This window comes from Oxyura jamaicensis, chromosome 5 (genome assembly GCF_011077185.1).
Source record: "Oxyura jamaicensis isolate SHBP4307 breed ruddy duck chromosome 5, BPBGC_Ojam_1.0, whole genome shotgun sequence".
Lineage (NCBI taxonomy): Eukaryota > Metazoa > Chordata > Aves > Anseriformes > Anatidae > Oxyura > Oxyura jamaicensis.
In genome coordinates this window covers 1,622,293-1,637,635 of record NC_048897.1, presented here as the reverse complement: position 1 = coordinate 1,637,635, position 15,343 = coordinate 1,622,293, and the positions used below count along the sequence as shown (strand labels likewise).

General features: G+C 38.2%; 1 protein-coding gene across 11 annotated transcripts in view; it reads left to right on the top strand.

Moving 5' to 3' along the window:
• The window catches only part of NAV2 (neuron navigator 2), a 405,213-nt gene that overhangs the window by 312,670 nt on the left and 77,200 nt on the right, over window positions 1–15,343 (top strand). For all 11 annotated transcript variants that reach the window (XM_035326761.1, XM_035326759.1, XM_035326760.1 and 8 more), the window contains one exon: window positions 3,797–3,919. In XM_035326761.1, the coding sequence (XP_035182652.1) occupies window positions 3,797–3,919 (123 nt within the window). The remainder of the gene's footprint in view (window positions 1–3,796; window positions 3,920–15,343) is intronic.

The window sequence follows — 15,343 nt, the reverse complement described above, 5'->3', positions numbered from 1 at the left end:
TTCTTCCTAGGTCCTGTATTTAAACTTTTCCTTCTTTTGGAGTAGGTAGAAAAATATTTCAGAGTGCTTGGTTTTGAACTAAGTGTGCTTGCACATTTCTTACAATTGATGAAACTAACAAGGCATTTAGTACAAATATGACATGTTTTTAATAAGAAAAGTCAAATAGATGAAACTTAATTGATAATTGGTCTTATACAATTGTTTGGACTGCAATGGATCACTGCACAGGAGATGAAGCTATTTCAAGGGCAACGTTGCGTGTTCTCTGGATCATTCTGAAGGATTTGCCAGCAGTGTTGAAGGCCATGCGAAATCGGAAAATAAACTCTCAAAATTTAGGTATGCCCCCAGCTTACAGTGATTTTGTCAGAGATGAATTCTGACACAGCCCTAGCACTGACTGCTTCTGCAGAAAGATTGTTTAGTGAGGGCTATGTGTGATGGCAGTCCAAATTAGGCTGCGAGGTGACTTCTTACAGGCTTGGAATTTTGCGAAGGCAAGATGGGGACTGAAGTTTTCCTTTTCATCTTGAGTCAGAATACATAAGGTTGTTCTAAAGGCTAGTATATTTGTATGATGGGGTGATGAATTCAGCACTGATGACTGTTAGAATTATACACATACAGGACACTTTGGGGGTTTATTCTTCCTTGAGCAAAAGCTTTCAAGATTGTCTTTAGAAAAACATCACTTAATTAAATTCTCCGTTGTCGTAAGGCAAAATTGCAATAAAAATGTTGTATTCCTAACAGCAAAATAGCTTCTGAGAGACGAGACAGTTTTAGGTTTGGAAGAAAGCAATGGCTGGAGATTTTTGGCACCAATACTTTCCAGTACAAGTTTAATGGGTGTTCATATAGAACTTGTAAACTCTCTTCTCTTGAATAACCTTATGGATAGTAGAGAACTTCTAAATTTTAAAATAGCTTTTATTGTAAACATATTTTTCTCTGCAGTACCTTGTTCTTTGACCTCAGCATTCAGTGTCAGCAGGACAATAAGCATTATTGCTTCTGTCATATTTTTGGAGTTATATATTGCTGGTTAGAAGATATTGTGTGTAATTTTTTTTATTTTTTATTTTTTAAAAAAAGTAAAGCTTTCAATCTGTGATTACACAAACCTGTTTCAGAATACAAAAATCTATCTTGCATTGTCCTGGTGTGTAAGAAACTTGTCCTGTTGGTATAATGGGTAAAAGATAGGGGCTGTCTGTGCTTTTTTACGGTACCTTGATTTGAAAAACACTCGTGATCTAGATGTCAAAGATGTTGAAGACAACCAGCTTCCATTGACCTATGTAAGACTTGAGAATTTTTGAAAGCATGTAGTGTGAAGTCTGTTGATGGTAGTAGCTTTCCATTCCGCATGACTGACTCTTAAGGTTAATGTGTATCTCTGAACATATGCTGGGTAATAAATATGGAGAACAATCTATTTCAACTGTAGCTGATCTTTTTTTATCAAAGGACTAGTCATGTGCCAGAGAAAGGTGAAGCTAAAAGCCGCTCTTTCCAGTATGTGTTTAATGGGCGTTCATTGAGAAACAGGTTTCATGTGCAGGCAAGTATCTGCAATAAACCAATTAGCGTATGTACATCAGATGTTTTTGCAAAACACTGTTTGCATCTTTGTATAACGATATGATCTTCAGCTCCACTTTTCTTTCCATTTTATTTTAGTAGCATTAAAAAAAAAGAAAAAAAAGAAAAAACAAACAACAATGCTCTTCCATGATAAAGTATTTATAAACCATGGCAAACAAATGTTAGAATGCAAGACCTAAGGCAAATTCCACGCAAGTTACAGATGAGCTGCTCCCCTCTCTTTTTACAGTCTTTGTTTATGAGTACCGAGAACCCTGTCCCCACAGATTTGCTGAACGGAGAATAGTCTGGGGGCTGACTTTACCAGCTTAGCAACCTCTTTGTTACACTCCCCAGAGGGACGCCTCGCTTCTTCCAGGGAAGGCCCTGTACAGATTTACAAATCTAACTCAAATGCTAAGCAGCAGATTGTGCAAGGTTTATTGACTTTTTACCATCCCATTTTTCTAAATGTAGTAATTGAATTTGACTTCGGTAAACTACATCTGTTGCAGCAACATCTGTGAAGAAAGTAGTGGAAAAAAAATGCAGAAGCAAAGCTTGAGCTATCTGCTTTACCGCTCTGCCTCTCACCAGTAGAGGCATTACGGACCGAAGCTAGGAGCCTCTTTCCTTTCTGGCTGTGAAAGAGGCTGTCTTGCTGTAAGGGAAAAAGCTATGTGCCTTTTTAAGAAAGAGGGCAATGTCCTCTGTATCTGGATATTATTCTGTGGGCTGCAGTCCCTTCATTCACGAGAGTGGCTAAAGAATTAAGAGGATACAGTCTTCTCAACTCCAGTGAGGTAAGTGACATGTCCAGCTGTGTGCCAGAGATAGCAATGGTACCGTTGGAGTTGGTGCGCTTATGTGATTCTCTGTGCTTTGAAAGGTTTTATGGTGTGTTTGGGCGATGTCAGGACTGCTTCTGGAAACGTACCTGGGCTAACAAACTGCTTGTGGTAGCGCAGAACTCGGAGCGTGCCAACATCTTGAGAGGCAAATGGGAATTGCCTTTCAAGTTTAAAGCTCATTTGACTGTATCTGCGGTTAGAAGTATTTTTAGAAATTAAGCTAAAACAAGAGGAAAGTCCTCCTGTTTTCCTTTGATGCTTTGAACTTGTTCACATCTTACTATCATGAAAGGCCACAAAATGTTATTGAGATATTGATGTAGTGTAGCTTGTTGTAAAGTCGTTAAAGAAGAATAGACTGGAATAACTTCATAATTTGAGTATTTTATTAATGTATTAAAATATTTTGTTAATATCCTAAACCAAAGTGCTGGGTTGTTTTACCATTTTTAAAACTTTCTTTTCTTAATTTCCACCACATCCTGAAGTTACGTTGCATAACGCCTAGTGTTGACTGTGTTGGTACAGACTTCAGCAAAAGTGCTGGTTAACGAAGCCAGCATTATTGTAAGGAATTGTTCCTGGTGATCAGCATTTATCAGTGCTTGTCCACCAACCGTCATATCTGTTCCCTTAACATTTTTTTTGTCTAAACTAGAAAATAAGAAATGTGCACTTCTTATACCTAAGAATAACGCTTGTTAAATGCAAATGTCTCCAAGTCAGTGTTGCAGACAGAGAAAAATGTAGGATCCAAAACAAGGATGAAAAAATACTTTCATTTCATGTTGGAACTTTGATTTCTCACAATAAATCTTGGGATATTAATTGCTCGTGCACCACTGACAAAATCTAGGGTGAATTCACTGTGATTTTTGCAGTTAACTTGTAAAAGGGTTGATATATGCATCATGATGTTTTGGACCACACAACATATTTCCGGATGGTATAAACCATTTTTTGTAGGCAGGAAGGCATACGTAATGGTATCATTCACAAACACTGAATTACTTCCATCTAGGCATCCTTAACAACAGAGGTGTTCTTTCTTTGTCAGAGTTATGTTAAAATCCAATTCTAGCTAAAGAGAGAGGGTGGAAGATGTAATAGAGAACGATGAGAGAGGGGCAAAAAAATATCTCAGATATATGATTAAGAATTAACTTGTCCTTGCTTCATATTCTGAGTAATATTCTCAACTCAAAAGTGGGGAAAATGGAATATACAATTAAAAATATGCAAAAGGTTATGAGGTGCCTCATAATAAAAATAGTACCTAAACGTGTTATTGTTTTAATGAAATAATATCTTAAATTGTTAGCGTTTTACTGAATGTGACGTTTGTTGGTTTAAAGGTACATGACGGATGGTGGTTTGGGCCTCTACACGCGAAGGCTAAACCGGCTGCCTGATGGCATGGCTGCAGTGCGGGAGACGATGCAGCGTAACACTTCTCTGGGACTGGGAGATGCTGACAGGTAAGGTCTCAACCAGTAAATGCTTGGATATAATTGTGCATGTAATTCAAGCTGTATATAATACATATTAGAACCCTAAGATTAAATAGCTGTAGAAATTCAGGTAGTGAATACGTGACTATAAACTTCTCCAGAGTACATTAGGCTATGCACGCACGGAGGTGTCAGGATAAATACCAACTTTGTCTTCTGATTGCTCTGAATTCTCATCTGGGCTTTTGTGCACAGGACTTAAACAAGAAAATGTAAAACTTGTATTTTATTAGCTTTTGAAATTAAAAAGTCCAGTGATTCAGTGTGAATGGTGAAGGCCAAAGATGAACAATTAGGCAGGTTAAAAATCCATAAGCAATGGTAGTGTCATCATAAAGGAAGCAGGGGGATGGACCATAACGAGACCTATATTCTGGTGGAGTTGAGACAAATGGGTTAAATACTTCTGCTTTTAATGATATCAGCCTATAGTTGCTTCTTTCCCTTCCAAACACAAAACCTGATGAGTGTTATTGCTGATGTAGTAAGTGAACTGTGTTGTTTTTCTTCCATGAGGTGACCCTAAGTAACAGATGTTGCATTGTAGGTTTGAACCAGTTTTTGAAGTAAAAGTTTTGTTTGTTTGTTTTGTTATTCAGAGGCCTTTCCAGGGACATAAATGTAGTTTACATCATGTAGTTTGATATGACCGATACCGTCTTGATAGCGATACATGGACTAAGGCATGATACCAAGGACAAGTGATGGAGAATCTGGCCTTGTTTTCAAAGAAACGTGCTATAACTGTTCTGGTGTTCTTTTGACATTCTTTAGATTGGGATGGTAAATGTCAATAAAAGAACCAAAAGCTTTTAGAGAATCTCAGCTCAGTTTCAATTATTAAGTCAACATATGCTTGCCAGTTGCAAAATAGTCTAGATTTTTAAGGAGCTCCTATCTGTTTCTGAAATTTGCAACCTGAAACCCATACTCAGTGAAGAGCATTCCTGGCTGCCTGTGGGTGAAGGCATTGCCACCTGGTGATGTAACTGAAGACGACTCATCCTCGTCTGTTGCAGTAGCTTCTGAACATTGCCACATTAACAGAAGCTAATTTTAAACATACGTTTATAGTACAGAATTTGTCTAATATAAACTATATAACTGTTTAATAGCAAGCCTTCTGGAGAGCTAGTCTTTCATCCCCTAGCTAATAGTTTCTGCACTTGCAGCACCTTTTCTTGGTACATAAATTATATTCACATTTTATTTACTAATCTCCTTTCCTGAAGACACCACTTACAAGCACCAATCACATATGTTCCACAAGAAATATTATCTGTATGTTTAAATATATTCCACCTAGAATGGGATTGTGACGCGGTAAAATGTAATCCCTGGTTAACAGTTAATGTCAGTTACTTCAGCTTTGAAAATAATTCTTTCAGTTCATTTTGGGGCAGACTTACACAGAATAAAGACTATGTATAGCTGGTAAGTTAGCTGCAACATAAGATTTGTTCTAGTCTTTTCAGTTTAGAATGCAAGCCTATTCACTTTACGCAGAAGATCAGAGTTTCCTGACAATAGGTGGGCAATTTAAAAATAGCTCCTCTTGGGTTGCTGGGTGATCATAATGTGCAATTAAAACAAAGCAAAAGAAAAAAAAAATCTTGGATTCAGCTGCAGTTTTACAGGGTGAAAATTGGCATAAGGAAAAGGAGTTTAATAATAATAATAAAAAAAAAGTGCAGTAATGAATTGCTTTTTTCATTCTGTGAAGAGAGGCAATCAGGAGTTTTGAGCTGCTTTATTGGTACACCTAGAAAGATATGAAGATTAAATTTAGCTTGTTCAAAACAGATGTTAATTGATTGCATGGGAGAATGAGTGTGAAAGGCTATGAACCTTTAGGTATAAGGTTAATCATTAAAAAGTTATCAGAGGAATTTTTGCAGTTTGCCTTCTTGTTTAGTTTCTTCTGTTATTAATTGTAGAAGCGTAGTTGTAAAGTTCTTACTCATTGGCTCTGGCAATGTAAAGCACAGACCTTAGAAGGTATATTTTCCCCTGCAGCAGGGAAATCCAAATGAGGCAATTTAATTTAACGCTTGATTGCAAGGTTAATGGAATCATTGCACAACACAGCTGAGCTTATTTATTCACTTCAAGACAATTTGTGTTTGCATGGAACAAAGGCATTTTAAATGAAAAAAGGCATTAAGAATGCCCTTTTATTTGGTTTGTGTGTTTTTTTAAGGTTTTAAATTAGCCACTTATGGTTTGTCTTCTATGGATATGGACATGGTGCGTACCATCTGGTTGCTTGATCTGAGACTTAATTCTGCCCTTCCAGCCATATATGCAACTTGTGTTTATAAATGTATACAAATGAGAGGGAAGAAATTTGAAACTTAGTTTTGAGTAACACTTTCTGTAATTGCTTACTTATATAGCGTTTTAATTAGATAAGATAATTGAGATCTCTGCTGACCTATCACATTTCTGTGAATAGGTCAGGAGACTCTAATGGATGTGAGCTTGTAAAGATCAACTTCAATGCTCTTATTAAGGAAATGGCTGTATGATGATTATTTTTTTTTAAGCCTTGGTGACGGAGTGCCTCAATAACTACTTCCAAGCATGATTCACATGGATTGTTTCACTTCAGTAGTTTAATTTGCGGTTGTGCGAACTATAGACTTTGGCATAGGAGTGTAAGGCATAAAAAGGTCTTCCCAGTGTGTCCTTCTGAAAGTCTCTTCTCTAAGGGGCTGCCTCATCAGATATCACGTTACATTGCCTTTGTACTTCGAACAGCTACAGCATTTGTGAACTGGAGGTAAAATATGGCTCAGCTGTTGAGTGTGGATAGTGTGGATAGGATTGAACTGCTCTTGAAAAGTGTTTCTGTATCATGATGACCGTAATGACAGCTTTAGCATACTTACTGCTCTGCGGCTAAAACAAGACCATATTCAGCTTAACTGTCAGGACTGGTGACTGAAACCAGCTCCTGGCATTCAATGGCATTTCCTGCTTTTGGCAAGATTCTTGGATAATCCCTGGTGAGAACATGGAGGAGAGGAGACAGAGACAAACAGGAAGGAAAAACTGAAAGTGAAACAGTAATGGAGCAGAAAGCCAGAAGGCATCCCATGCAGAGTATATCACTATGAATGTCATTGAATGCAGGTTTTTGGTTTTGTTTTTAGATAATATCATTTATATCAATTTCTAAAAAAAAAAAGGTAAAAATTCTGGCTTTCAAAATAACTTCAGAATAATATTTTGCTGTCATTTTGCATTTTGTAAAAATAGGTTATTTATGTGTCTCTTAATTCAGGTAATAGCCAGCACTTCACATTCTTTCATAGAGCAAAACCCCTAAACTGCAGTGTGTTTAAATTCACTAACTGATACTTAATATCTTGAATCCTGTTCAAGTTATGAGATTATTTAAGAGACGGGTTGGTGTTCAGGGCAGGAGGGAGATTGTTGAACTACCTTGGTAATCACGGGAACCAGCATTACACTTCAGAAGAGTTAAAAAGCAAGTTGAGGCGTGTCATCAAGCTCAGGACAATATTGTCCTGTTCTGAAAAGTGGGGAGAGAAGATGTTACAGGTTTTAGAAGGCATCAAATTCCACTCTAAACAGCTTATGAATATAGACAAAACACTGAGGGCTGTCATGTCAGAAACTGTATCATGTGTTCTTCTTTTTAGGCACTACGGTATTGTAGACAAAAAACATTAAAATGTACCAAAAAATGCATAGTTTTGTTAACATATCCTTTGTTATGCAGTTTTGTGGTAGAATAAGACACCTTTAATTACTGAGTATATGTTTACAGTTTTTCCTCTTAAGTGAGACTGTGGAGCTAAAGGTAAAAGAAGATGTCTGCAATTCCCGTCTTCGCAGTTGAGGACTTAAATCCTCCGTTCAGAGAGTGTCCATTAGGAATGCTATCCCTTCATTATCTATCTCGTTATTACTGTAGTTTTGCTACTCTAGCACTGGTAGCATGTTCAATAGAGAAAAAATAAATTGTCTGAAGTAGACACACAGACTGGATAGTCTTTGACCTAGAATGTTAGAACACAATTTGAGTTATGTTTTAAACTTCAGGCGGACACAACTCTGATAAAAAGACATAGAAACAGATATTCTTGTACTGTAATGGCAGTGGAATTCCCATCATCTCCTTCCCCCACAGCATCTCCCCCTCCTGCCTTCCTCCCTCAGGGGGGTTGACATAAGTGTTTGTGGAGTTTCACGGTAAACGAGCATAACAGGGAGACGCGTCGGAGGTTTTGTATGGATGGCTTTGTGGAGGGAGGATCTCCTTTCTGTCAGGAGCAAGGGTACCTATGTTCCTTGAAGTCTTCAGGAGACCTCAGCTAAGAAAGATGCTTCCAAGCTGCTACCACTGTGCCTGGAAGATCTCACACCATCAACTCGCTGTTTGTTTGTTTCTAGAAAGCCCCACCAAGTGTACTTGCATACAGTTGTTATGATTAATGTAATATGTAAATTCTACCTTTTCCATTTTCTCCTTGGTAAGACAGCAGAACACCCCTATATAAAGACCCTACATTCTAAATAGAAAAAATAATAAATTGCAAAATCTCCAGAACTCTTTAAGTTAAAATAGACGAAAAAGCAAGTGCCCAACACCTTGTCATTCAATTGTTTACTGTATCTGTGCTGTGAGTCCCTGCAATTTGTAAATACATGTCCAAGTATAGTTGCTTAATAGCAAAGTCGCAAGACTGGTGAGATTCACACACAACAGATCATCTCTGCTTGACCATCTGTTTGGATTTTAACACTAAAATCAGGAAAAATACTCCTATTTCTATTTCCTATTTTGTATCTTGGTAGCTATAGATACCAAGATACCTCTCTGTCTTAAAAAGATCCCACGTTTATCTTGAGAACTGACTCTCAGAAACAAGGAAATTCACATTGCGAAGATTCTTTGAAGTTTATGGCCTTGGGATCTGCAGATTAGAATCACAATACCAAATACTTTTATTTTCCAAGGAATCTTTTAACAACCAGTAGTCCAAAGTGGTTTTAGGTTACATAAAGTAATTGCAAAGTTAAGCAATGAATAGTAGTTGAAAGCAAGGGTAGGGTAGCTATACCCCAGGGCTGAAATTAACAGTATCTAAAGGAAAAAAAAGACATTATACTTTTAAATAAGGGAGGGTTAGTCAAGGGAAGTAATGTTTTCTGGCAGATCAGTTTCTGTGCTCTGAGGATGGCAAACTTTTGGGTGCATAAGCTTTTCTTCAGGCCTGAAATAGAAGCGAAAATTTTCATTACTAAATACAAATTGAGAACAGTTGCTCTAACTTCACCTGGATTATTAGTTGTTTAGAGCAACTCTTAAACACAGATGTTACCTGCAAGGCGGAGAAAGATTTAGCAAGGAAAGGCATAATACAAGGTTCATGTGGTGCAGAGCAGAGAGAGATACAGATAATTTATCACCTATGTAGCAAAGAGCGGTTAACTGGGGAGAGGGAGCAAATTATTATTGACTGTAAAAGTCTGTCTCTTTATTGAATCTATGATTTTTAATGTCCACTAGAGTTGTTATTTGGTTATTCTGGTTTATTCTTTGAAGATGCTCTATGGAACTCCCTTGCAGAAGAGAAGGAAGAGGTTGGAGATGAAGTAGCTGTGTGAGAAGTGCCTCCCGTTGGGCAATGAGGTTCTTTTCAGCTTTGTGGCTGGCATGTCAATGCATTCCGTAGGCAGAGTAATATATATATATATATTTATTTTTTTTTAATTCCACACACACATTTTTGGGGGTATGTATGGTGCAGTGGATGAAGTAAATTGCTTTGTGGGAAGAACAGTTGTGGGATTTGGTGATTGCATCAATTCGATTTAGAGAGGCATGGTGGAATGGAGATGTGTTGGGAGGTTTTACCTTTGGTTCTCAGGCCTGGTCTGCTTTTACTCATTAAAGGTTGGTATGCCAAGAGTTTGCTTCCAACAATGAGTTCAGTGAGGTTGGGGGCTGTTTGAAGGCTGGAAAGTGCATTGAGGAGATTTTCATCAGAGATTGTCATTAACTAAAAATTGCTGTCCAGGCTCTAGTTCATCACATCACACAGCAGCATGTAGCAGTGGCAATATATGGTTGTGGGGGTTGGGGGTGGGTGGTGGCCAAAAGGGGTGCCAAAGCAGTTTTGCCAATTTATCTGACTTTTTGTAAAACAGCAAATTGTTTGCCTATGGGACAGTCCCTTTTCCATGTATCCATGGCCAAAAGCAGATTTTACTGCATCGTAGGACCTGTGTGCAAACCTGTCCCAGCAAGTTAAATCAAGAATTATCTTGTTCTTGTCTTTTAACTAAGACCTGTTTTAGTAGCCTTGCAGATTGACAAAACAGTTGAGAGCAGTTGTTGACCTTTTTCAAGAAGTTTCTTCCACTGAGGAGGTATAGTTCTACCACGCTGTACTAAACAACAAAAACAGAAACAACTACAAGCTGCTCCCTCCAAAATTAGAAGATTAGGTAATCTTTCCGCTGGACTGTCACTATAGTTTTAAAACCCATCTTCAGGATTTTTTTTTTTTTTAATTTTTATTTATTTTTTCTTAGATGTAAGTGCTGAAGACATACGCAAGACCTAGGCTTTAGGAATTGCATTTCTTGTTTTAACTTTTTTCCTCATCTCATGCCCCTTTTTTTAGTTACTGTGATTCTGATTCCTCATTCCTTCAGATGTTAGGAGGTATTTCCATCTCTGCTCTAGCATCTAATTAAAATGCTTGAGTTTGGAGCTAAAGTTCACTACCAAGCTAATGGAAGATAGCAGGTGCCTCAAGGGAGCAGCTCAAAACATCCAAGGACATTATGACCCCTTTTTGCCCATGTATTCCATAGATTCCTCTGTGAGCAGTCACTTCACCTCGAAAGCTTTGCAGCTGTGTGTATACAAGTGATGGGACCTTACCTTTTTCAGAATTGCAGATACTGATTCTGTGAAAATAGAAAAACTGCCTAATTTAAACAGCAGGATAATTTGCATGTACGGTGGGGCAAAATCAAGATCCTACTCCACTGGAATGAGGTTTTCTCCAAGCGACATTTCCTTCCACATGCACCCGCTTTCTGCATCTGAATACAAAGGTGGTCTAAGTGCTGATTTAGAGCCTCTGCTGAACTCCTTGATATTTCTGGTTCCATCACCAGAGATTAGCACTGTCTTTTCTGTTGTATAAAGTGGCTTTTAAAATACTTTAGGCATGTGGGAAATTAAGCTTGTATTCCAAGGGTAAACAAGATTGTAGATACAAAGACCAATTTGAACTGTATCAGGGTCTTTTGTGCTTTGCATGACAAACCGAAGAATGTGAAATGCTTGCTGACATAGTGCAGACTTTGTTATTTAGTTTTCCATGTCGAATGGCAAGAGAGTCAACATAGTCTCACAACTGACCTACACCAGTAACCTCTGAGTTTGGGATTTGGAGATTGAATAGATAAAACTGATAACAGACAGCTGTCAGACTCCAATAGAAGAATCCAAGTTTTGGGCTGTTAGACTGGTGTGGAAGCTCATTGTGGCTATAAAGCAATTTTCAAGACAGGTGACTTTTTCAAATATTGTGTACATTGCAAAATGTCTCTCCCTGAAAATACAAAGATTCTCCCTTTGGTCTCAATCTGTTGTTTCTCCTTAGATAGTTTCTTGGTGCTTTGTAGTTGTCCATAACTTTGTTTCATTGAAATAGGTTTTATGCTCCTCTTCTGTAGCTATGTGTTCTTTTGTGACCACAGTTATATGCTATTATTATTAGCTTATGTGTTAATAAAAATATTAATGTTAATAGGCAAGATCTAAGCCTTCTGTTTAATGGGTGAACGTTTTCTTTAATTGTATTGTTTGACGAGTTATATCAAAATTTTGAGTTCGATTTTAAGACGCTTTGGCCTTTCTGAATGCTTTTCCAAGGGCTTTCTGGGGCCTTTTGTTTATTTTTCTTTATTCTAATGATTAGCTTTATTCAGTTGTTTGTTCCAATTCATGTCCCCTTCCGTGAAGGGAGGGGACACCCTCTGAAATGACCAGTGGGAAGCCTCCAAAGAATTCAGGATATCCAGATGTGTCGAGGGATCCATTGCCTATACAGGGAAATATGACTCCCATTTCTGACAGCTAACTAAACGTTTAAAGTTGTTTGGTGCTAATAGCCCTCTATATCCAATACGTACCCACATCTGCAGCATAGCAGGAGCAGCTGTAAGGTAGGCGCAGCTTGAGGTCACATTTTATTTAAAATGGTATTTATTTCATAGGTAGTCATCTCTCTCACCTACTGTGTATGGCAGCTCCTCTGCTAGTGAAGTAATGGTGATACCTTTGGGCTGACTGATGTCAAGAGAAATGAAAGAGAGCCTGACCTTTGCCATCAAGGCAAAGATGTGTTCTGCTAAATTGAAGGTTCACTCCCTATTTCCAGGGCACTTGAGGAAAAGGTGCACGCTCTTCCCTCCTTGCACAAACATTGTTTACTAATTATAACTTACATTTTCATAAAGAAGGGAATGTCTCATTACTCATGTATGTCTTTACAAAGCAATTGCTGTTCCACTGCTGCAGGGTGAAACTTGAAAGCTGGAAGGCTAACAAGCGTAGAAATCCAGGAGTATGGAGCATGTCATTTGAATGTCCATCCCCGCTGGAGGAGCTTTGCAGCTCTGGTGAGGAGCTGCACTCTGTTTTGCAAAAGGGAAGTGACAAGGGAGTGGTAGGGGCAAAAGTGCATCCTTGTGTTTTTGCTGCCCTAGGATTCTGGGAGCTACTGTATTTATATCGGGCCATTCCTTGGTGTCATGATAACTTCCTTGGTGGCCAGCAAACTACTCCATACTGGGAGTCAGTAGCCTCCTTATCTTTGAGTCCTACTCTGCTCTTCTCCATTCCTCAGCTTCCTCATGGTTTAGGGATTTTCCAGCAGTATGATAAGGTGACTTTGTGACCTTTTTATGACAGCTAATAGGATTCACAGTGAAGTTGAGACTCCACAGAACAAGTAGTCACTTTGCTCCGGCTTTTTCTGAGCTGTGATTCAACGTCCTGAGGCTTAGTTAATGCAGCTGCATGGGGTTTAAAGATTCTCTGCTGTTACATAAACAGGCATTAAGGTTTTCACATGATAGTTTCATGTTGCTTAGGTATATACAGTTAAATACAGATTTGGCCAGGGTCAATAATTGCAGGCTCTATACTAGAAACACTTGGAGCTACGTTGTGCTGTAACAGGAGTATTATGAGAATGTATAGGATTTGGTTTTACTATTAAAAGTTTTTGCTATTTGCACTAAAAATAAAACATCTAATTTTATTAACACTTAGGGCAGCAATTTGAGACTAATTAGTTTGATGTAAGTGGCATTGGAACAGTGCAAAACCCATGTGTGGAGTTAGAACAGCGGGCCTCAGTAGGCTCGAGCATGCTAGAGGCTATGTTTATGTATGTCCAGGTATATATGGTCAATAAGTAGCCAGAGGATCAGCACTAAACATTGGAAGCCTGATGACTGCCTGGGCAAAGTCCAAGGGCTGAATTCAGCTCGTTTTCACTACATGATTTTTTTTTTTCTCTTCTTAACTGACAAAGGCTCAGCTCAGCAGCTACCGTGGAGTTGCCATGTGCTGCCACCAGCCCCAAGTAATGTTTTTATCTTTTTGATCTACTTTTAACTTTAAAGTTTATCTTCTCTGATTGTGTTGTTAGTTTAAGTTCATTTTCATATATATCAACTAATTCATTCGTTTTGGTTTGGGGGAAATGAGCAAACCACCTTGAGTGTTCAAAAGGTTTTATTCCCACTTTCATGTTGATAGTCAAGATTGATTTATTCTTGTTCTGAAACTTACAACTAGAAATACTCTTCATAACGTGACTTAATGCCTTAAACATCTCTTTGAAACTTGTTATTTGATACTATCTGATATGCACATACATAGTTCGGTTTCATTTGCATTTTTATGCAAAGGTTTCATTTTTATTTTCGGAGACGATTGAAACATAATGTTGCACTTGCAAAACTGGATGTGTTTTGAATACATAGTTAAAGGAACAGTGTTGTGAAATAGCTAGAAATGCCCCAGACAACTGTGACTTTCCATGAAAAAAGAGGAGAGGGAAGAAGAAAATGAAAAAACATCAATATGAGTCCCTGGGAAAGAGATACCAGTATCCAGTGCCACCTGAAGTTCACAGAGGTTATGTTCATCCAGGAAAGCCTTATTATACCCTACTTAGTCAATGGTTTTGGACTGTGTGGATTCTCTAGCTACTCCTGAATAGAGAATTTACCCATCTATTTGTGCTTCGAGAACATTTCTGAGCCAAAGGAGTCACGAGATGGATTAGGTTCTGGCAAGAAATTCCATAGAGTCTTAAATATGCATGCCAAAGAAAGACACATTTTCTGAAATCAGAAGATTTTGATTGTGAAGTCAGGGTGTGCATTTCTGTGCTCTAGTTTCTGTTGAAATTCTTCAGTGTAACTTCAGTTTTAATTGTAACACTAAGCCAGATTTCTGTTAGTGTAGATGAAAAGCAAGTATGCCATATGATAACTTGAAGTTGTTTAACATTCCTTTTGGGCAGTGGATGCTTTCCAACAACCAAAGGGTAGAAACAGGTGTCTTCCACGCCATGGCTTTGAATTTGGTTTCGTTTCCGCAAGATCTTCTGACCGTTTCTCAAGTTAGCAAATTCTCCTACCATGTTTTATGGGCTGACCTTACATTAGCTGTAATGAGCTATTGATAAAATAATCATTCTTGCCTGTGAATCATACCATATGTGTCCCTCGCTATCTCTCTCTCCACCTCCATAATTCCAGTCATGTTAGAACCAGTTATTTTACCTTGCCTACATCACCTCCTCTGTGCTACCCCATTGCTTTGTCTCACAGCCATTTCTCTCTTTCCAAGCAATGTGTTGTACTTTCAATGCTGGGCATTCGTCACAAGCGTCTGCCTTTGTCCTTGATGAATTTCTAAAACCCAACTGTGTCCACAAAACGTGTTTGAATCTTTAAACCACTTCCCACTTCGGCTACTTTCTCCTTGTAATGATACCTGTTTCTGAGTTCACTTTTAGATTTGAACAGTATTGGAATGAAGGAGCTTGCAATACGTGATGTTAAACTTCTTATGGCAATGTATGTGTCCTTTTGTGATGTATGTGCCTGTTGTGATGCAAAACATGAATGAAACTACCAAACCAGCAGTATGGATATTTTTTGATACATCTAGTGATTTTTCTCCTTTCATCATCCTTTGTGCAGTTTGCTTTGTTAAGATCTCTAAACAAAGATAGCCAATGACCACTCCTTCATTCCAGAGGAATTCACTAAAATAGAGCGGTCTTTATCAGTATTAGTTTATGTTAAGTCTCT